This window comes from Pteronotus mesoamericanus, unplaced genomic scaffold (assembly GCF_021234165.1).
Source record: "Pteronotus mesoamericanus isolate MK-2021 breed Mesoamerican mustached bat unplaced genomic scaffold, CSHL_Meso_final contig_26, whole genome shotgun sequence".
Taxonomy (NCBI): Eukaryota; Metazoa; Chordata; class Mammalia; order Chiroptera; family Mormoopidae; genus Pteronotus; species Pteronotus mesoamericanus.
In genome coordinates, this window is record NW_026555109.1 from 2,793,900 (window position 1) to 2,815,343 (window position 21,444).

Below are 21,444 nucleotides of genomic sequence, written 5' to 3' on the forward strand. Positions count from 1 at the left end.
TTATCAGAGGAAATACCAAATGAGGAAGATAGGCCTGAAAAGTTCCATAAGCTATATGTTTGTGTGCACTTGAGAGAGTTTTAGATCCTTATGTTTTGATGAATTCTAGACCTACCCAGAGCAACATCCAGTGCCTTCTCAGGGAAATACCCACGATTTCTGGTGTCTGAATTTGACTTGAGATGTTGTGATTTATAATAAGAAATCTACATTTGGTCTTTGTTCCATTTCTATTACAGAGCTCATAAAGCCCTTGGAATTTCCTAAGTGAAATGAGTGATTAAGGTTAAAGGAAGCCCCTTTCAATCACACCTGAGCTTATGCTAATGAAGTGACTCTTGGGAAACTCCTAAGGATGGATGGGGTGCTAGTTGCCAGGGAACCAAGCAGGTGATTAAAGGGTTGGAACTTTCAGCCTCATCCAGAAATGGAGAGGGACTGGTGGTCGAGTTAATGACTGATGGCCAATGATTTAATCAAGTGTGCCTGCTAGTGAAGCCTCCATAAAAAATCTCTAACTGAAGGGGTTTAGAGAACTTCTGGAGTGGTTGGATCGGTGAGTGCGTGGCGGTGCTAGGTGGTGGTATCATTGGAGACATTTTAGAAGCTCTGCACCCCTTCTTCCATGGCTTGTCCATGCGCCTCTTCTGTCTTTCTGTTCCTGAGTTGTATCCTTTTCTAATAAACAGGTAACCTAGTAAGTAAACTATTTTCTGAGGTGTGTAAACCATTATAACTAAGTATCAAACTTGAGAGGGGTTGTGAGAACCTCCAGTGTATAGCCAGTCAGTGAGAACCACAACCTGGACTTGTGATTGGCATCTAAATTGGGGAACAGTCATGTGGGACTGTGTGCTTAGCCTCTCTCCAACTACTGTCAGAAATAATTTGAATTGTAGAGCACCCAGTTGGTGTCCAAACTGGGTATTTTGCTTCGTATAAGGAAAATACTCATGCATTTGGTGGCCAGAGTATTCTGACCAGATTTGAGCATGGAAAGGAGGTGTTTTTTTCCTTTGACTTAATTTCTGCTCTATCTGTGGACATGTATCCGTAATAACAAAAAGAACAAACAAACAACCCAGTAATAATGGTTACTAAATATTAATTTGGCATTCAATGTGTCCTGAGCATTCCTCATATGAGAATTCACTTAATGCTCAAAACAACCTTTTGAAGTTGGCACTATTATGATCCACAATTTATAAATGAAGTATCTAAGACATAGAAAATTTATGTAACTTTCCCAAATTCCTTAATGATGGAGTTAGACATCTAAGTATCCCCCTCCAGATCCTAAAAATTAAACCACTGTTCTCAACTGCCTCCCATGCTGGGAGACTTTCTTTAAGAGAGAGGTTATAATCAAAGGCCTACCTCATATTGATCACATCCTTTGTGGGACTTCTTATACAAAGTCTGTCCAGGAAAAGTCCCATCACTGTTAATATAATGACAGCGTTTTGTGCAACATCGATGTAACCTAGCAGCCAAGGAGAGTGGACTGTAATGTACATGCGTGAACAATGACAACTTCACTCTGCTAGTCAGTGTGGGGGTGGTAGATACCATTGAGTGAGCATGTGTTCTGTGTGGGCATCCCATTCAGAATGACTGAATGAACAGAGCAATGAATCTGCATCAAATTTCGCATTAAACTTGATCATTTCTCCGTGGAAACTACTTGGATGATTCAGAAGACTGCAGCTCTGGGCAACTGTGATTGGCAGCTTTTGTCACAACAATGTGCCCGCTCATGCATCACGTCTCATGCAGAGGTTTGTGGCAAAACATCAAATCACCCAGGTGACTCAGCCTCCCTACAGCCCAGATTTGGTGCCCTGCCACTTCTGGCTTTTCTCAAAACTAAAATCACCTTTGAAAGGGAAGAGATTTCAGACTGTCAGTGAGATTCAGGAAAATACGATGGGGCAGCTGATGGCAACTGGAAGAATTGTGTGAGGTTCCAAGGTGCCTACTTTGAAGGTGGCTGGGACATCCTTGTCCTGTGTACAATGTTTTTTGTATCTTGTATCTTCTTCAATAAGTGTCTCTTTCTTCATATTGCATGGCTGGATACCTTCTGGACATACCTCATATTTTTATTATGTCATTCATTTTTTTTTTCCTCTCTGGCCAAATTATGGTGATTGAGGTCAGGTACTATTTTTTCCTATTTATTTTGTAGTCTTATATTGTCTAGATATGCTTGATAACTGGGTTTTGAATGGATGAAGCAAACTGTTTCTGTCATTCACTGTGTACCTCTTTAAGTGTTTAAGGAAAGGATAATAGAATTCTGCACTGCCTGATCTAGAAATTCTCTTACTATCAGAACCAACTTCCTTTCTTTTATCTTGGAGCATGATGTGGTATTTGCAAAATTTAATCTATATTTGATCACACATGTAGAGCCATGAACTAGTTTTGAACCTGAGGTGTCTTATAATATGCATTTTTAAAAAAATCCACTATTGTCTTTCCTTGGACAATTAGAGATGTTTGGGAAAGAGACTGGAAATCCTATTTGGTGAATATTTACTGTCAGGCACTTGCGAGTTACTTTGGAAATCTGTGTCAATTTAAACCCCTGATCATTTAATACATCTGTTATCTTGATTTTAGAAAGGAAGATGTTTATTTTAAGAAGTTAAGTCAGTTGGCAAAAAAATTACATCTGTAAGGATGTGAAACTCAGGTCATTTGGCTTCAAAAACTTGTGCTTTTCACTCTCCTTTGCTGCGTGCTCTAGGACGGCCATATTCCCTCTTCCCTAGATTGGTCACATGTCTTGTTACAGGTCTTGTTTACCCTCCAGTGCTGTATGTTCTCTATATGTACTATATGCAGCATGCCAGAAAGTCCACTTAGTAACTCAGGTTAAATTGCTAAATTGTGTCAGCTTTCTAAATTATAAAATGTTACATTGTTTCCTGATAGTGTAGCATTCCCAATACTTTGGACCAATGGTGGTTGGGTTGTGTTGAGATGGAAAACCTTCTCCTCTGTCTTCTTAGATTCAGCGCCTGAAGCCTTGCCAGTTAAACTGACAAAAGCCAGGTTAATGAGAGAGAAAAAAAAAAACAGATTAGAATATGTGTTTACACATGGGAGTTCATAAAGAAATGTGACCTAAGGAGACAGTTAGAATTTAGGGCTATATACAATTTTAACAAAGGGCAATAAGGGTATGGAGAAGAGGTTAGACAAAGGAAAAGAGGTTTGGGGATTGTGTGAGGAAGGTAAATTATGGGAAGGTGACTAGGAAATGTATGCTAAATAAGGTTGTTTAGTAAGGTTCATTATGCAGCTAAGAGTTTTCTCTAGAGTAGTTCTCATCTTGGCACTGGGGTGGTTCTCCTGGTAAGGGGGAGAGAGATACCTTTACAAAACAAATTTATGCCCTGCTTTTGGACAGGAAATTTATGCCCTGCTCTTCGAGTGCTGGTTGCTTTCAGCTCAAACAATCCTTATGCAAAAGTAGCATATTTTGAGGTAGCCTGCTATACTCTTTTTTAATTGTTTTCTGCTTCGATTTTCTTATCCAATAGTTTACTTACACAGTATTATTATTAACTTTACTTTTGTCTCCTTTGTCTTGATAGAGTTTAATTTCTGAGCAATACAAGCCAACATCTTGGATATTAGATCCTGAATTGCTTCAGTGAATTCATAATAGCAAAAATATTTTATTAAAAAACCTTATAAAGTAAAAAATGTTGTTAAGGAATCCCTTACTTCCCAGCCTCCAGTGTTTCAGCTCAAGACTGAAGAACTTATAGGGAAAGGCCAAGCTCCACGTCTTTTTTTCTCCCAGTTTTCACCTATTCTGCACCCTATAGGCAGCATAATTTGGAACTTGAGATGAGCAAATAAAAATTCAAGTAGAAGAGGAGGAATAAAGAGAGATGGGGACCATAGCAAAATGGTACACTTCACTACCTACATGCTTATTTATTTAATTATGTTTTTATAACATTTTATAAACTTTTCTGTAAGCTGATGCTACCCTAATTATAGATTTTCAACAAAACATTTCATTGTATCCCAAATTATACAGTGCTTTTAAAAGGTACCTTCTTACTGAATACCTTAAAACTCCTAATTACATAAAACAATTCAGGATACAGAATAGAAACAGCCTGTACTGTTAACAGATGTTGGTATTGTTACATAATTGAATACAAGGCTTTTAAATATGTATAATATTTTTCTTGTGTGAAAAGGAAAGAAATGACTCATTACAGTCCTTAGTCACAGAGATTCCTGATCAGCAGAACCCACATGTTCTGTTTAGTGAGTTCTGTACAGTGCATTGTCGATGGACTTGCCTTTGTGGGTGCCAAAGTGCCACTTATTTCAGCACGTTACCTTTGTGGCATATGTACCTGGTAGACAGCTTGTGGGCAACTGGGCAAAGCAGAGGCTGGGTCCCTTTATTACGGCACACCTGCCCAAGGTATCCCTATAGCACCGAGCACCAGGGAAGTGGCCCCATTAATAGACTCGCTCCTGCAGAACCCCACTGAGGACTTGCCCTCAGAGCACCCCTTCCCCACAGACTGGGAGTGGGTGTTGGCTTCCTGTGCCATCACTTTTTTTCTGTTCCATAATCTGGGGATCTGTCTTAAGACACAGTGATGCAAATGACAAGAAACATAAACTCAGTGAAACACAATTGAGAGAATAAATCCTATTAAGTATTGGGCTTAATGTTTAATTTTCAATTTTCAGGACTATTGTTTAAAAAAAGAAAAGCTTCTTAGGGTATTGGAGTTTGAAAGACCTTGTGTTTCTGATTTAAAAACAACATTTTTAAAAATTGGGTTAAATTTTTGTATTATTGACAGACATTCCCATGTTTTTCTCTCCAGGAAATATTGTCCTTTGGGAACAAGCCAGAGATACACACTAACTCACTAACTCACTCATTCCTTCAAAGGCTTTGATAGTATTCTTAAGGCAGTTCTTCTTTTCTCTAAGAAAACATTCATTTTCCTTTTTTAATAACAAGCATTTTGAAAGGTGAGTTGCTGAAATGGCTTCATGTATTTTTGTTGTTTAGTTTTGTTGGAATTTTCTTCCAGCCTCCATTTTTTGTACCTTCTCCCTCGAAAACTGTCCTTAATGAGATCCTTACTCCTTGTGGTACATTGACTGCTCCAGCAAAGACTGAAGTTCAAGAACCAACTTCATAGTAAAAACAAAAAACAAACAAACAAACAGAAACCCTTGATTATTGATGGATTCATAAATGTAAGTGAACGAGTGTTGAAAGTGGTGCATTATATCACTGCAACATATTGACATTATCAATTAAACAGCTAAGCTAACGGAATGATTTACTTTGTGTTTAACTGCCTTTTCAGTTAAAGGGAGCAAATGCTGAGGAACTGGGATGCAATATCAGAAACTATATATCTTCTCCTGTTAACACCAACATCACTGACATGCAAGTGAGGGGCATGTTGGCGTTTTGCTGCAGGCTGTACTGCTCTAGTTAAAATGGTCTAAACAAGCGATTAATGATTGGGAGCAGGCCCTTATACTACTTCCAGATCTTTTCCTCAATGCATTTCCGTTAAGTCACCTAGCTGCATGATTGGTAGGTGTTATTTCAGAGTAGTTCACACTGTTTATTTTGCTGACATGTGTTTCCATTGCAAGAGCCCTTGCTGTTTCCTCATAGTTGTCTTTTTTAAAAATAATATTATTTAGCATAATGACCTAAACTTCAAATTGTTCAATTTTCAGTAGCAATACAGGTGTTCTCAGTTCTGCAGTCAGCCATATAAGGGCTACTCTCTATGGTGAAAGGTAGACTGTTGCCCCGTTGCCCCCAACAGAGAAACTGTGGACTTTCCCCTCCACGTGTCAGTGGTCATAACTTGAACGAGACATTGCTGGTTTCTTGGGACATTATTTTATTGTCTTGCAAGTTAATGTGGTATTTGGATTTCACAAGGCTAAACTATACAAAGGATTTCTCAAATGTGCACTTGCAGTAGATGGGTATATTAGCTGTTACTCTGAGGTGGAGAATTTGTACTATTAACTGGACCACTGTATTTGTTCTCTGTGTAAAACTTTGTTATAACAGTGCTAATTACTAAGCAGCTGATTTTTTTTTTTTAAAGTGCACAGTAGTAATTTGCACCTTACCCTTGCTTTGTCATTAAAAAAATTGGGAACACATACATGGGGTTCATGCAATTGATTTATGAACTTCCAAAGAACATGTTTCTCTATGGATCTTTAACAAGTGGGCTTTATAGCATTTGGTTTCTATATTTGTGCTTTTGAGATACTCATATCATCCCAGTAAGAGCTGTTGAGTGCTGAGTAGGACATTTTAAACAGAAAGAATAGCGTTTTGCAGCAAGATTGAAACTTTTAAATTACTACATGTTTTTGTTTTTATTTTTATTTTTTGCTAGTTAAAAAAAAAAGGAAGAAAGAAAGAGTTTCTTTCTAGTTCCTTCCTGTGGAAGAAAAGCAGACACATGCAAAACCTGACATGCTTAGGGGAGGCCTGTCTGTCAGCCTTAAAAACTCAGGGACCTAAAGTAACCACATAGGATGGTCTGAAATTAAGACTTTCTAACTAAAAGCAGGTCATGGCAGGCAGTCATGCCCTAGGCTGATATTTTTCCTAACAAAGGTCAGTCTTTACATTAACTGAGCCTATCTATTGTCTTTTGCATCTATGATTATGTACCTTTGGGATGTCAAATTTCCTTTTTCTGGACCCCTCAAAGCACAGGCACCACACCAGGGGGAGACGACAAATCCCTTCATTGTTATCGTTATCATGTTATTGTTGACTATTAACTATCCTGCACCCATTTGTGTAAGTGTCTTATCATTTTACTTTTTGTCCAATCTCAGAGGTTGCCCTGATCCCAACTTTGCTTTCTCCTTTCTCCCTAACCTATCACCAGTGGGTTTCTGTAACCCCCTTATGCCTCCTCTTTTGATTGTAATATATAAAATAAGATACTAAACTGCCATTCTCCAGAGCATTTCTCAATCCATTGAGATCTTGATTCCTGGCAACTGTCATCAGTTTGGCTCAAGTAAATTCATAAAAATTCTCTACAGGTTTGAACGTTTCTTATGTTGACATGCCTATCAATGTGAAGTCATAAACTGGAGTAGTCAGATTTGAGTGTTTTGGTGGCGGTGTTAAAATCATTGTTTTAATGGCAGATGGAAATTGTTCTGTTCTGTTGGATTCACAGCCTGAATAAATGTTCTACATAGAGTCCGTAACAGACCTAAACCAGCTGATATTTTTTTTTTTGGTCTGTTGTTTTATTGTGTTTTGATCTATGAGAACAACTTCAAATCTTGGGACCAAATTTATTTTTGCCTTTAGATGGGTCAGAAACTTCTGCTCCATGTAGTTTACTAGTGTTACTTGTTAACCCATGAGCCCAAAATCCAGATTCAGAGTTCTATTTGAAAACTGCACATTCCATGTTTTCATCAGTGTATGTTTAGATTAACTCCACATACCTCTTTTTTGGAATTCTGGGAGCCAGGATAAATTTGTGCTTTTAAGAGGAATGTGGAAAAATTGAAATTTATTTCCAACTACAGGAGCTTTTCTGTACTTTTCAGAAATCCTGCTCATGGGCAGAAAGGAAAGGTTTCAAAGGAACCTTATCTCCATATGGTTTTACTCCATAATCCTTTATCCACCATCTTCAGCTCTCATTCCATTGCTTTCTTGCCTGTGGCTACATTTCTATCTCTGCATCAATTAGCACAGTGATTTATACAACAAGCAAGCAGTTTAGAGGTAATGGTACACAATTAACATCTCATTCTACCATAAAGAGTATGCTAAATACCCCAGTCATTGCTTTCTCTGCCTGGAATTGAAATAAGTGTTTGTCCTAATTCATATGCTATCTGATGTGAAGTGGGGTTGCTTTGTACTGCACTACACCATTAATCTAATTATAGATAGCTGCAAATGAAGTGCTGTCTGAGCTGGGAGATTGAAGAAAATAGCCTTTGTCATTTAGCATGACTCTGTGAAGCAAGATCACACTTTACAGGGCAGTACTACAAAATGGAAATCTCAATAATATTGCTGCCTGTTGCATCTTTTCTAATTACAACAGCATTGTAAACGTAACTGGGCACTGATATATAAATAGAGCTGTAGATACGCTGTCATGTGGGTTGTCAGAGAGAGTCCTCCGAGTGCTGTTGGATTAAATGATGCATCCTGATTGACAGCTACCTTGAGACTGTGCCGATGGAGTTGTCACAGCATTATGCTAACAGGCTGCTCCAGTGACAGCAGCTGTACAAGGCGCTTTCGTCGCTATCTGTTCATTTCACCTTCGCATGGGTTGTGCTTCCAAGAGAAGGACAGACTTTAATTGTGTATGTTTTTAGTGTTGTTTCTTGGCGATTTGGGTTGGTTTGGTATTGTTGGGCCTGACACTGAAGTAGAGGGGAATGTATTTTGCGCAGCCTTGAACGTTTAGTACAGTTTTCCTCAAGTGTTCACTCTGTTTCTCACAAAGAACATAGGAAATAAAGACAAGGTTGGATTATGTTTCTTATTCCACCGGAGTGTTTTAATTTCCATTTAGTGTTTTTCTCTTTTTTTCTGACATGCTGTTTTTTTAAGAGATGTGTCATTTTTGCAGCTAATCATTGTGGTCACTTGAAAAACACTGGCAGTTTTTCTGTAGCTCAAGTTAGGAAAGTAGACATTTAGGGAAACATTTGAGTGTTAGCTCTCAGTGCCGCACTGTGAAAATGAAGATGCAGCTTAATTTTGGAGATCTTTGGGGCTAGAAGGTGTAGAACTTTGAATAAGAAGAGATCCTTATATTTGAAGAAAGGGATTTGCCGCCTCACTGAGTGCTGATGAATTGTGTATATGGCCAATGCTTCAGGGTATCAAAATAATTGATGTAAAATAATTCACAGTAAATGTTCATCATCTAAGGTTCATCATTTACCTTGACCCAGTGTTGACTGAGATGGCCCCCAATTGACATGAAAAAAACATATGGTTCTTCCACTATACATATCCTCATTATTGGAAGAATGGTATAGAAATGGAAATTGAAGCTATGCTACTTTAAAAGAAACGAAACTAAAGGCTCAAAAATCACAACTGAAAAAATATGCGAAGCAAACCGAAAGCAGTCATTTTGCCAGGAGCCCACAGACCTCTAAATCATACAAACGTGACAATGTGGGATGTGTAACACTGCTGGTGAATCTGGAGGCCTTCAAAGAGGCACATGGATTTAAACTCCGTAAGGAGATTCATGCACTAAACTAGTATAGACAGCAGCAAGATGGTGTTTTGTGTGACCGTCTGAGGTGTTTAGGGCATCCATAGTGGGGGAGGATCTCTACTGTTTGTGGCCCAGAGCTGTGTATGTGGATGGCACCAATGGCCGTGCCCATTTGCAGGATGTTTTTTTAATCCAAGCCATGATTGGTCCCCTCCTTTTTCCCCAGCAGCCACAGCATTCTACTTCCATCTTTTCTCATCAGGTTCCGTGTTAAGAGCTGTATGTTAATTTCTAAAACAATTCCATTGTGTTCCTTTTAATTGTCCATCTCTTTGTTTTCTTCCTGATCCTTTCATGTCTGGTATGATTTTTTTTCTTTTGAACTTTTTGAGAGAAATTTTCTTGTTAGACATGGTTTTTCATTGCAGACAACATAAAATTAATTTGTTTAGAGCCTGGGCTAGGATCATTTTACCATAATTATATTATGAGATAAGACCTCCATCCGTCCCCTTATTGTCTGTATGAACAGGGGAGTCTGGCAAGGCTTAGTCTGGAGACCACCTGGTCTACTTACATGGTGAGGTGTGTTTTTCAAGAACTTATTAATTTGACTGTGGTTTGGAGAGCACCTTCCTAAACCCACAAAGTGAGGTTCCACCTAATAACCCACAGCCACAGAACCAACAAGCAGCTTCTAATCCCTCAAGCTGACGTTTCTCATGACCTTGCAGGGTGAGTACCTCTGGCTTCTAGGATTGTGCTTCTCTGTTCTGTTGACTAGCCTTTTAAAACCTGGGGCTCCCACCCTCAAAACATCGTTTGTGTTTTTTCTCCTTGAAAATAATAACAACAGTTTAAAATCAACACTCTCCAGAGACATTTTACAGAATCCATTAGGAATATTTAAATGCCTAGCATAAAACTAAACTGCATGCGTCATAGAGCATTTTCCTGAAATCTCTCAACTAGTTGGCTGCTCTGCCCATGCCCCCTAAGAATTCAGAGAAACCAATAAATAGCAGTTTTGATCATAAACTTTGAAAGCCTTAGTGTACATTCTTAAATGACTTCTTTTCTGGGGCATCAAAAAGCTTTTACGGTTCTCACCAGGCAATTCGTTCTGATGGGCCCATATGCTGTACTCTGCTTAGATCCCATCCTGGCAAGCAACTCCGTGTATGCTGCACGGGCGAGCCAAGAGGTTGTTTTAAGAAGGCGTGTTTGTATGGGCACGCTCACGGGGTCAGGACAACATCAAAGGTAATGTTAAAAAAGAACCTTCTCCATGCCTTCTCTTTTTATATTCAGAAAGGTCATTTCTAAGCCAACTATTTGCAATAAGCCCTCTCCTGAGGCTTTTACCCCGTTGTTATTTTTGCCTGTGATTACAATAAGTCGCTTATCCCCCAAACAGATTTAAGAACAATAAACAAATACAAAAGGAAAAGGAACATCTCATCAATAACAAAGACTGCATCTAAAGGCATTGAGTTTTGTGACTCTTTTACATCTCTTTCCAAGTAAAGCAAGAGTCCAACAGAGAAAGGAATCCAAAAGATATGAAAATTATAAAAATAGTAAAAGGATCCAGCTTTAGTCAGGATCTTGTCCTTTCTGGGGAGAAATGGAGCTTGGGACAATCTTAGCACTGTATTTATATTAAGGCTTATTTGTGATATAGCTAAAATTAGTTTTTAAAGATATCCACTGTGGTGAAATGTGATAAATTGTATTATTCTCAATGTAGAGAGATACTTTCCCTGAATTTAATGCTCACATTTTGAAGTCAAATTGGGGGGGGGGGGGAACAAGATCTGTTTGCTATGCTGAAAAAACGGCCCAATGCTGATCAGTCACATGGAAGGAGCCTCCCAGGGTGATACCAGCTAGAAAAGTAACTTTTTTGTTGACTGGTGCTTCCAGTGATGGTGGCTTTTCTTTCTAAGGCAGACAGAGCATAGACACTAAAACTGTACAATTTGGTACAATTATATTCTCCACCCTTTCTTTCTGTCCCCCCCAATAAATTTAATGAAGGACTTTGAGGTACAATCCCTCATTGATAAATAGTTCCTCTCTGCCCAGAATGTTTATTTGACTGACAGCAGAATGCACTCTTCTTGCTTTTTTCCCTTGCTACTTATGGCTCAGATGAATTTTAATAGGAGCAAAAAGCTTGCTTTTTTTGCACTGTAATTTCACTTAAGGATCATAACCTTCAGAAACTGGCAGACACTTGGATGTCTTGATTGCAAAACACACACTCAGGAGTAAAGAAACATGCATAAGATGTTATTATCCAACCTGTCACAGTGTCGTAAATTTACTCTGAACTTAGGCTGTCAAAGCTCTTCCTTGGGGCCCTCCCCCGACTCCTTTTTAAATAGGTTCTGTAAAGAGCGCATTTAGAAATTTCCGCTGACCCTGTACCGAATTAAAGGGTGAATTCTATTTTGCTTTTTCATCCCTGCCATCATGATGCCCACAGGAGGCTTTGAGTTACAGCAGCTTTTTTGAACAAAATGGGGCTGCTTGGATGCTGCATTTGTCTACCCAAGGGAAATGCGATCTGGTAGGAATCCAAAAATCTTCAGGTGGTCGTTCCTGCTTCACTGACTAACACTTCCTCAAACCATTTTATCTTGTTTCTATTTGGATAGACCAAACTGAGGTTCATATATTTATTCACAGAGATCTAGGATTTTTCCTGCCAGGCAGAAGTTCTCATTACTGGAAATACTCTATTTGAATTGCCTTTAGTGGACCCATAATTGTTTGAGAGCCATCTACAAAAAGTGCCATTGAAATACTTGACTGTGCATATCGTTTTCTTTTAGTGGTTTTAAGCTCTTGATATACTGTCCCTTAATACAGAAGATATTACCATATTTCATCTGTATGTGCCCTAACCATCTTACAGAAAGACTACATAATACTGTGCTTAAGAAGAAAAGCTAACATTTTCAAGCGTGAATATAACATTTATGTCACTGGGAAAAAATTGAATTTTAAATATTGTTTTGCCCAAAATGAACACTGAAACCCTTTGTCTTAAGTTACTGATACATGGTACAGCCCCTCTCTTAAGGGGAGTGAGAAGTCAGAGACAGCACTCTGCTGCCATCTACTGGTGCCTGTTCACAGTCACCCCCGTTCTCCCTTGAGCTGACCCAGCTCGCGGAATTTGGGTTAATTGGGATGTTGTATAAGCGGTGAAGGAAAAACAAAGAAAATTCTTACTGTTCTCACTGTTTTCTTTACAACTTCAGATGTTTTTCTTCATGATACATGATGATAGCTGTCACTAGTGAATTAATGGAGGAGTTCTTATTTCAAGAAATCTCTTAAATAATTGGCTCAACGTATTCTGGAAAAAAATTAATATATTTTCTTTTTATGTACAACAATTAAAAGCCATGTGACTTCAAAGCTGATATAATTTAGATTTAAAAGGTTAAAAACTGACTTTGAATGAACACTACTTTTGAGGAGAAGTTCAGCATTTAAACTCATTTATGGTGTTTTTCCTTAAGTACAAGGTGCGTATCTTGACCAAAGTCGCTGCAGAATTGAACAAATTTATGCTGGAAAAAGTGGCTGAGGATACAAGCAGTATTCTTCGCTCCCCAATGCCTGGCATGGTGGTGGCCGTCGCTGTCAAGCCCGGGGACATGGTAAGGAGCTTGCCTGTCTGTGGGACGGGGGCAAACTGAAGCATGATCGTGCCCTGTGCAGGTCTTTCTTCAGTCATACTACCCCCACCAAATAGCAAAATAGCTTTTGTGCATTTTTTTTTTGTCCAACTGTTTCACATTTAAATTAGGTTAGTAGCAATATCTGAGTGCTTCTCCCTTCAAATGATCTGGAACTGGAACAGGAATAAGGCCTGATTGACTCTGTTATTTGACAAATTTGGAGTTCTAGGTATTTTATTTAAAATTTCTATTTATTCTCTAGCTCTCTGTGCTTTAAGCATCCTTGAAGAACCCATAGTTAAAAAATAACCCTCTGATGGGGAACTTTTTGCATTATATTTGGAATAAAAGGGAAGGGTACTAACAAAAGTTAATTCTGTAATCTGTACAGTACCAGAGCACTTCCTTAACTTGCTAAATAAATTTTAGGTTCACAGTTCTATGTTTTTCATCTTGGCTTTGTGACATTAAGGCAAAAATGAAAACTATATTAATATTTCCTCACATGTTCAGTCTCGCAATACTGTGCTACAGACAAATTGGTAGGATACATGCATTTTCTTTACAGTATTGTTAGAAGTCTCTATTTATTAGCAGTAGAAGTAAAAAGAAAACAGTCAACCAGAAAGAAAGGTTTCTAGGGGGCATGTAAGTACTTGCCTTTTTATTTATGTGCCAGAAAATAACAGCCAAATATGATAGTCTTTAATAAATGAGATGGTAATTCCATTTTGTATCTCAGTTTAGTGACAGGAGTTTATATTTTCCTGTGAAGATTACATTAAAACTGCCTCTGTATTTCTTTATTAACATAAATAAAATAATATTGAGGGAAAACTCATATAGTCATTGGCTTCTAGAAAAGTACTTATAATAAGTGAAAAATGATTAGTTTCAGTTATTGAAATGATTAGCCCCGAAATTGTCACATGAAGTTGGAAAACTGACTTAATTGCTTTACCTGATGATATGGAAATGGAACTACTAGTTTTTCTAGAAAATCATAAAAGAGGCTGAGGAGCTATGAATTGTTACGTTTACTTATAAAGCATTGATATTCTTGGAAGAAAGCACTCATTATGCTTGTCTAACACCCAAGAGTCCAGGATTTGGGAGAGGTGATACTTAAAAATTAATTACATATATATATATATATGTACATTAATTATACATATATATATGTATATATGTATGTATGTATATGGGGAAGGGGTTGCCTTGTGTTTCTTCATTCTAAAGGATTGGGGTCTTAAGGAGATAGTCCCTTGGCCTTGCCAGTTAGCATGTGTACACTCATACTAATTATCAGAGCAGTTAGTGGAATCTTCTAGTGACCAGAAGTGTAGGTTGGTAAACAATGTGAGAAGGTTATTTTATTTTTTATCATTTTCCATCTTAAGCTTTTTCTGGAAGCCACATAAGCTGTATACTGCCATCCTGAGCTTGTCAGTCTTAGTTGTGTGGCTTTAATTATAAAATCACATTTGTGCTTAAAAAAAAAAAGTCTTTTAATGGCAATCTTTACTTTTCCAACACCTGAGTCAAGACGTGAGCAAAGGAACAGAAGGACCAGGGAGAGAGGTGGCTCCTGCTGAGAGCACAGAGGGAGGAGACTCACATTGCAGTCTTGCTCTTCCACTTGCACCAGTTTTCTGGCTGCGCCTGCTCTCAGGGCAGAGAACAGGTAGCGTGCAGCCTTCTTGTTTCCAGCAACTGCTTTCTCCTAGTCTAGCTTCTCCAGATACCAGAGGGTTTAGCCTTCATACTTTCAATTTCCTGGTTAATGACTTAATGTGGGAAAGCAAGGTACTTGGTAAAACGGAGGGAGCATTGTTGCATTAGTCCTTGGGTAGCTCAGACATTGAAAACCACCACCAGTGATTAAATGTGGGTATTCAAGAATGGTTTAATTTGAGAATTGACTGGCGCCTCTGTTGCATGTATTCCTTTAAAGTGAGAGGACATGGCTTTGGGGGAGGGTGGCTGTGCACCCTAGTGAACTGGCTCCTCTTCTCTGTGTCCTTCACCTTACTTATAAATGCTCTTTGCACGCATGTACCTCGGCTGGTCTGGCAGAGCATACACTTTCTTTTTATTCCTCTCTCCAACTTCCAGTGCCACTTCTAGTCCTTATGGAACTTCCTTTTATATTCTGTGCCTTTGTGTTTTAATACAATAGTATTTTCTCTTGAGTTATTTTTTGTGAAAAATGTCCCAAACTGCTAATACCTAAACCAAATGCAGGGTGAAATGTTTGTCACCTTGTACACTTGTGTAGTTAAATCTGCTTCATGTAATTAATACACAAGAAACTTTCCTTGGACTAAAGGCACAGCATTTACTTGAGGCCACTTATAAGAAAATAATATCTGTAACTTTTAAGTTTTATGGTCTAAAATTATTGGAAAACTGCAGGGCATTTTGTGTTGTTCTTAGCGGTAACAGTAGCTGAGCATTTTTGTCAGTAGGAAGAGAAAGGAATCAATCATCTCAGTGTATTTTCAAGGAAAACAAGGACCTTAAAAAAAAAAAATAGCTGAGGGCCTCAAAGTATTCTATTTTTCTTTGAAAGGTTATTTTTGGTGGTTTAAAATCCAGTTATCTGTAATTTTTATATTTAGCTGAATAAGACTTGACAAATCTTAGAATGGTGTCACATAAATAATAAACCACAAATCTATTTTTGTGAAGTAAACAATTTTAATAGAATTTTAAAAATCTCAGGACACAATGATTTAGGTGGCACGTTAGAAGCAATAAAGGCACCCAGAGAGCTTTGAGGGGAAGGGTCTCCTGTCCTGCAGCACAGAAGCTGCATTTTACTCTAAGTGCTTTCATCGGGTTCAAACAGCAAAAGTTTCTAATACTTTTTTAATGTGTACTACATACTATTCAACATTAAATGTGGTAGTAAAATCTTTTTAAAATGATTATATAATAACCTTTTCGAACATGTGGGGATTCTAGTTAATAAACAGTAAAATTCACATAAGCAAACAAACCAATTAGAAACAAAGTAGAACTGGATTATGAAGTCTAGAATCACAAATTTAATTCAGAAAACAATTGATAAAATGACTTTTAGATGCCTTTCTTAAGTACATTTTTATATGCCTTCTGAAAATATTTTTAATGACTGATTTTTACTTTAGTTTGAAAAACACCCATTTTTCTGTATATTTAACATTATCATAAACTGGGGCACTTCTGTAATCAAAGTTAGCATTTTTAATAGTTTGTTTTAATCATAACTTTTATCTTTATGATCTTAAAAAATGGCTGTATTGTTTTAATCATAACTTTTATCTTTATGATCTTAAAAAAAGGCTATATTTTTTTCCAAAAAGTATAAATACTTTTTTTTCCAGCATTAGATTAGATCTATTGAATATATTGCACAATTTTCATTTGACTTTTAAGTATAAAGTCATTATAAGCACATTCATTTTGTTAGACTTTTGATATCAGACACAAAACAAAAAATACAAGCCAATGGGATAATTTAATTTTGCATTTAATCAAGATTTGTTCTAGTTATGTTTAGATTTTTCAGTCATCTCAAATTTGCACCAGAAATTTTTATGTTATTTATTACATCTAAAATTAAGTAAGACACAAACCAGAAGCAGGCTGTGTACCCATTTATGTTTCTTTCTTTCTTAATTATTACTTTGTGACTTATTAGTTTGTGAGACCAGGTAAAATAATAGATTGACATTAAGTACCTGTTGCTGTTTTTTCCTGCTACTAAGGCCATCCACTATTAGCAAGACAGATTGTGGTATTTCGGGTGGGGAGCAAAATAAAGGATGATGCGCTTTTTAGCAGAACCGACCTTTAGTAGCAGGTAATTAGGTGTTTGGAATTATTGTTCTCATAAACAGCAACTTACACAAAAAAGACGGGGATGCTATAAAACATAAAATTTGGAATCATTAATAGGAGTACCGTCTAGAATTCACCCTGATCTCTCTTCCTCCTTGCATTTACTCCTCCAGGGAAAGAGCACCCAAACAGGTGGATGAGTGAGCGTGTTTGTCACACCACCCTTTTGTCCCCAAACCATTTGCAATTGAGGTTTCAGCTGATCTTGGAGAAATCGCAAATAAACTGGATGAGAGACCTTTATTTTTCATTTTGTGAATGAGCAGGATTTGAAACCCCCTTTGCACTTAGGTGTTCCAGATGAGAAGGGCTGGATTGGGCCCTCCTGACGTGTGTTTGTCTGGCAGTGACTTGCGTACCCCATGCAGCCCAATATCAGTAGCAGCATCTTTCCCTGGCAGAGGACCTGGCCTGGCTGTTTGATAGATTTTCCAGTTTTTGGATTTCTTGATTTACAATCAGGAAATAATTGCAATGATTAAATTTACATATTTTATAGCAGTAGTTATGCAAGCAGTTTATTTGATAAGGTGCCAGTTTTCCACCCAAACCTCAGAATGTATTCCAAAGCATATACAGACTCATATATTCATTATTTAACATGTTTAAACTTTAAATTATGAAATATTACAAATATACAGAAAGTTATAAAGAATACTCTGAGTACTCCTATGCTCTCTGCTCACCTTATTTACCATATTTGCTTCTCATTTTTTTTTAAACACAAAAACACTGCATATACACTGAACTTGCCCTTTCTCCAATGGAATTCTTGTCCTGCCTCCTTCAGAGGTAACAGCTATCCTGAATTGGGCCTTTTACTCTCTTCCAGGTAGCATTTACTTTTAAACATTAGGGGTAATTTTTGTTGGAGGTAACAATTATATTTAATTATTTAAATTAATGATAATTACCAGTCTAAGATAAAGTATTTTTACAGATTAATCAATATATTAAATATTGTAGAAAAATCTTCTGCAAATTTGGCATTCGACTTAATTTTTCAAGGAATGATCCACTGGAGATTATAGGGGATGGTATCTTTGTTTTAAACATTTTTGAAGATAACAGTTCTCAACCTTACCAAGCTTCAAAATATTTCTTCTTACCCTTTTACAAAAATAATAAAATAAAATCATTTCTCTGAATTCTTTAAAACAGTATACTTCACAGAGGTAGTGGATCCAGACTAATTTCTTAAAGATACTATAAACGACAGCATTTTAACTAGTTCTCTTTGTAACTGGAGGCCTTGGCTCCAGTTCTGAGCTAACTTAGAAGACAGTAGGGTGTCATATTTTTCTTCATTTTAAAGAATTTTAAGAAAAACTGGACTTGCTTAATTTTGGTCACAACTCTGTATTCTTTCCCCAAGCTTTTCAGTTCCCTGCTTTGAGACCCTCTGCACAGTTCCGGGGGCAACTGCAGAGGGGAGCCCGGGGGAGTGCGGACCGAGGCGTGGGCCTGCAGTCCCTCAGAGCCATCTGCCCTGGCTGAGCATGTCACTTCTCCTTGCTCGTGCCCTCCTAGTGAGTTGGCTAGTGTGCAAACCCATTAAAGGAGGCCTTAGACTAGAGATAAGGGGTTTGACTGCATTTCTGTCACCTGCCTTCCCTTTCTTTGTAATTTGATGATGGTTCGTTCCATTATTGCTTAAATACTGTACAGTCACCTGGGGTATCTTCTCCCTCGCTCTTTACATGAAGATATTGGGATGTGGATGCACATTTCTTCTTCAGGAAATATCAGGGGATATTTACCAGCTCAGAAAGAGGAAGTTATTATTCAGATTCTAGCAGTGCCTTTTAACCAAATCTGAGATGCTTTTTTCCTGTGGCTGTTAACTGCGTCTTTCTTCAGATCTAAGGGCTCTAAAATGCAGCGCATTCAGGCACCTGTGTTCTAAGTAGAACTGCCTTTAAAAAATGTAATTGAAGGATTTTCACTTTTGTGGAGTCATCAGCAGGGTTGATATTGATCCGTGCTTTCGGGGGGCCCAGTGCAGCAGAAGGGGAGACTGCAGCGGGCTGGTAAGCCCTCCGAGCCTTCTGTCTAATTTGGCAGAAAAACACAGAATGTAGGACAACAAAAGAAGCCTCCTTTTTCCACAAAAATTCTTCCTCCCACCCACCCCTCTTCCCCGAAAAGCATACTTAATTTTTCAGCTGCACACAGTGATTTGGTGCTCACTCTTGCATTGAAACAGTTGCTGTCTGAACAGGCAGGAAACAGTTTTCTTTTAATTGCTGAAATCATTCGGAAGTGCTTCATGCCCTGCTTCTATACAGCAGATGCTGTGCATTAATTGGCCTGCGTAGAAATGACCCAGGGTTCCTTGCAGCGGGCCCAATTTTAGGCAGAGGGTTTAAATAGCTTATTTATTATTTTGTATAATCTGGCGTACATTATGTGCTCCTGCATGTGTTGTATTTCATGGTCTGCATTTTCTAATGTCATGTGGGTTTCAAAACCTGTGTTTCTCTGGTAATGTACTAGCAGCAGGTAAGCTCAAAATACCATCCATCAGGAGCTAATTTTTTATCCAGATACTCCAATGACTGATGAACCTGTCTTTTGTATGAATGTTTAGCACAGTAGAAAGCCATATGCCACTGGCACAGTTTCCTATGCATTCCTTACAGTTGCTAGAGAGTGGGCTTACAGGGGGCAAAACCCCTCCATGCCACTTCTGTCCTCTTGCCTATATTTAAAGGATAACACCTTTAAAAATGGCCCAGGTTTTGGATAATAAAAGAGGGGAGGGGCCATCTTAAAGGAAATCCGACTCCCATAATCATTTTCTTTATCAGAAATAGGACTACACACCCTTAATAGGGAACCTTGTTTTGTTACTCCCCGTCTGTTCAAAACAGACCTTAGCCCATTAAAAGGGCCTCCCTTGTGTGGGAAGACCACAGCTGTTACTGTAAATCTCATCCCGTCACTGTATCACCCCCATTTTGTGGCTCTGAAGGATGAAATTGAGAAATGGAATACTGTGCAGTCATCCTTTACATCTCCAATTTTAGGCCTTTGCCATCATTTTCATGCTTTTATTCCAAATCAAATAACATTAGTGAGCTACACTATCTTCTGATGAATATCTGGTATTGAAACAGCTTTCAAGTCTGTACTTTTGGGGGCTTCCTTTTATGTTTGGTGGAGGTCTCCCCCTCTTCTTTTTCTCTTCCTGCACTTCCTTTGAGCTTTCTTCCTGCATTTGCAGTCTGAATGATACAAGTTGCTGAATATGTCCCAGTCTTAGCATGTTTTCCGCCAGCGATGTGCAGGAGAAGGTTCTGTGTCTTTTAATCTTTGGGGAAGAAGTGAAGGGAACTTGGTAGAAGGCTGTTGGGGGCTTTAATCAGAAATAAGAAGTGATTTAAATCATTAGCACAACAAAGCATACTATAAGCTTGAAGATAAAAGTCTCTGGGGAAGGAGTCCTCTGAAAATAAATGGAACTTGATAGATTTCCATATCATTTATAACTTCCCTTAATTACACTTGGAAGACTTGCCAGTAAAACTGGAAAATTGGCAGCCTATATCCATTAGAGTCATTTTGCCGACCATGGCAAGCAGCTGGCTTTACTGGATTTTATTTCCCATCACTCACAATTAATCATCAGCTGGAGATGTCTGAACCTCTTTCAGCACAGAGCAGTGCCAGGCGACATTCAGGCCTCCTAAACATGCTGAAATCTGCTGAATAAATTGGCCGAGTTTTCTCTCCAGTTTACTCATTTTGGGGCAAGGCAGGCTCCCGCTTAATGAGTGCACTCTGATAATCGGATGCGAATGTGAACCTTGACCCCATGTCAAAGGAGAGGACGCAATAAGCCGGATGAAAGATACAGGATTCAGGCCTCTAAACTTTACAGCAATTAGACAGGGAGCAGAGAAGTCTGTCAGGCTGACTAGGTTTATCAAAAAGACTTGTGAGGCTTGTGACCATTTTGTAAGCACAACGTTGGAGACGTCCTGTCACAATCATTAAGTCTTTATCTGATGATTCACAAAAGTGTTAAGAGAAGTGTATGCACACAAGTCCTTCAAGTGCAGTGCCCTCACATGTGAGCTGTCTGGTGGAAATGGAATGTTTAAGCACCCTTTCTGTCTACTCAATTAATGCCTGGGCTTTCTGAGCACACGGGGAAATCCAGGAGGTGCTGCCACTACTTTCCTGAACTCGGGGAGGGGGTGCGAACGGGCACCTGTGGACAGGGAGGCTTCCGAATGTTGAGCTAAGAGGCCTGTGTAATGCCATCTGGGCACTGCTGGAACTGGAGCCCATGTAGGGCCCAGCTGGTGGGGAGGGCACCCCCTAGTTACCAGCCCCACATGCTTTCTTGACTATATGGTATGTACCTCATTTGCTTCCCTGATTTGGATTTTTGAGGAATGAAATAACTTGTATTTAGATTGAGTTCTAACAACTAAAACATATCTCTCTCTTCTGTGGAGTAAACAATTTACAAGAGTTTCTTACCTCTTAGGGACAAATGAGTGAAAGCAGACTACAAAACAAATGGCTGCAGGTGAACAGAGATCTGAATTACTTAACTTTTCATCCACAGCTAAATAATA

The 21,444-nt window shown here is 38.4% G+C and overlaps 1 protein-coding gene across 3 annotated transcripts in view; it reads left to right on the plus strand.

The window, feature by feature from the left end:
* The window catches only part of PCCA (propionyl-CoA carboxylase subunit alpha), a 409,489-nt gene that overhangs the window by 382,271 nt on the left and 5,774 nt on the right, over positions 1–21,444 (plus strand). For all 3 annotated transcript variants that reach the window (XM_054574346.1, XM_054574344.1, XM_054574345.1), the window contains one exon: positions 12,809–12,949. In XM_054574346.1, coding sequence (XP_054430321.1) covers positions 12,809–12,949 — 141 coding nt within the window. The remainder of the gene's footprint in view (positions 1–12,808; positions 12,950–21,444) is intronic.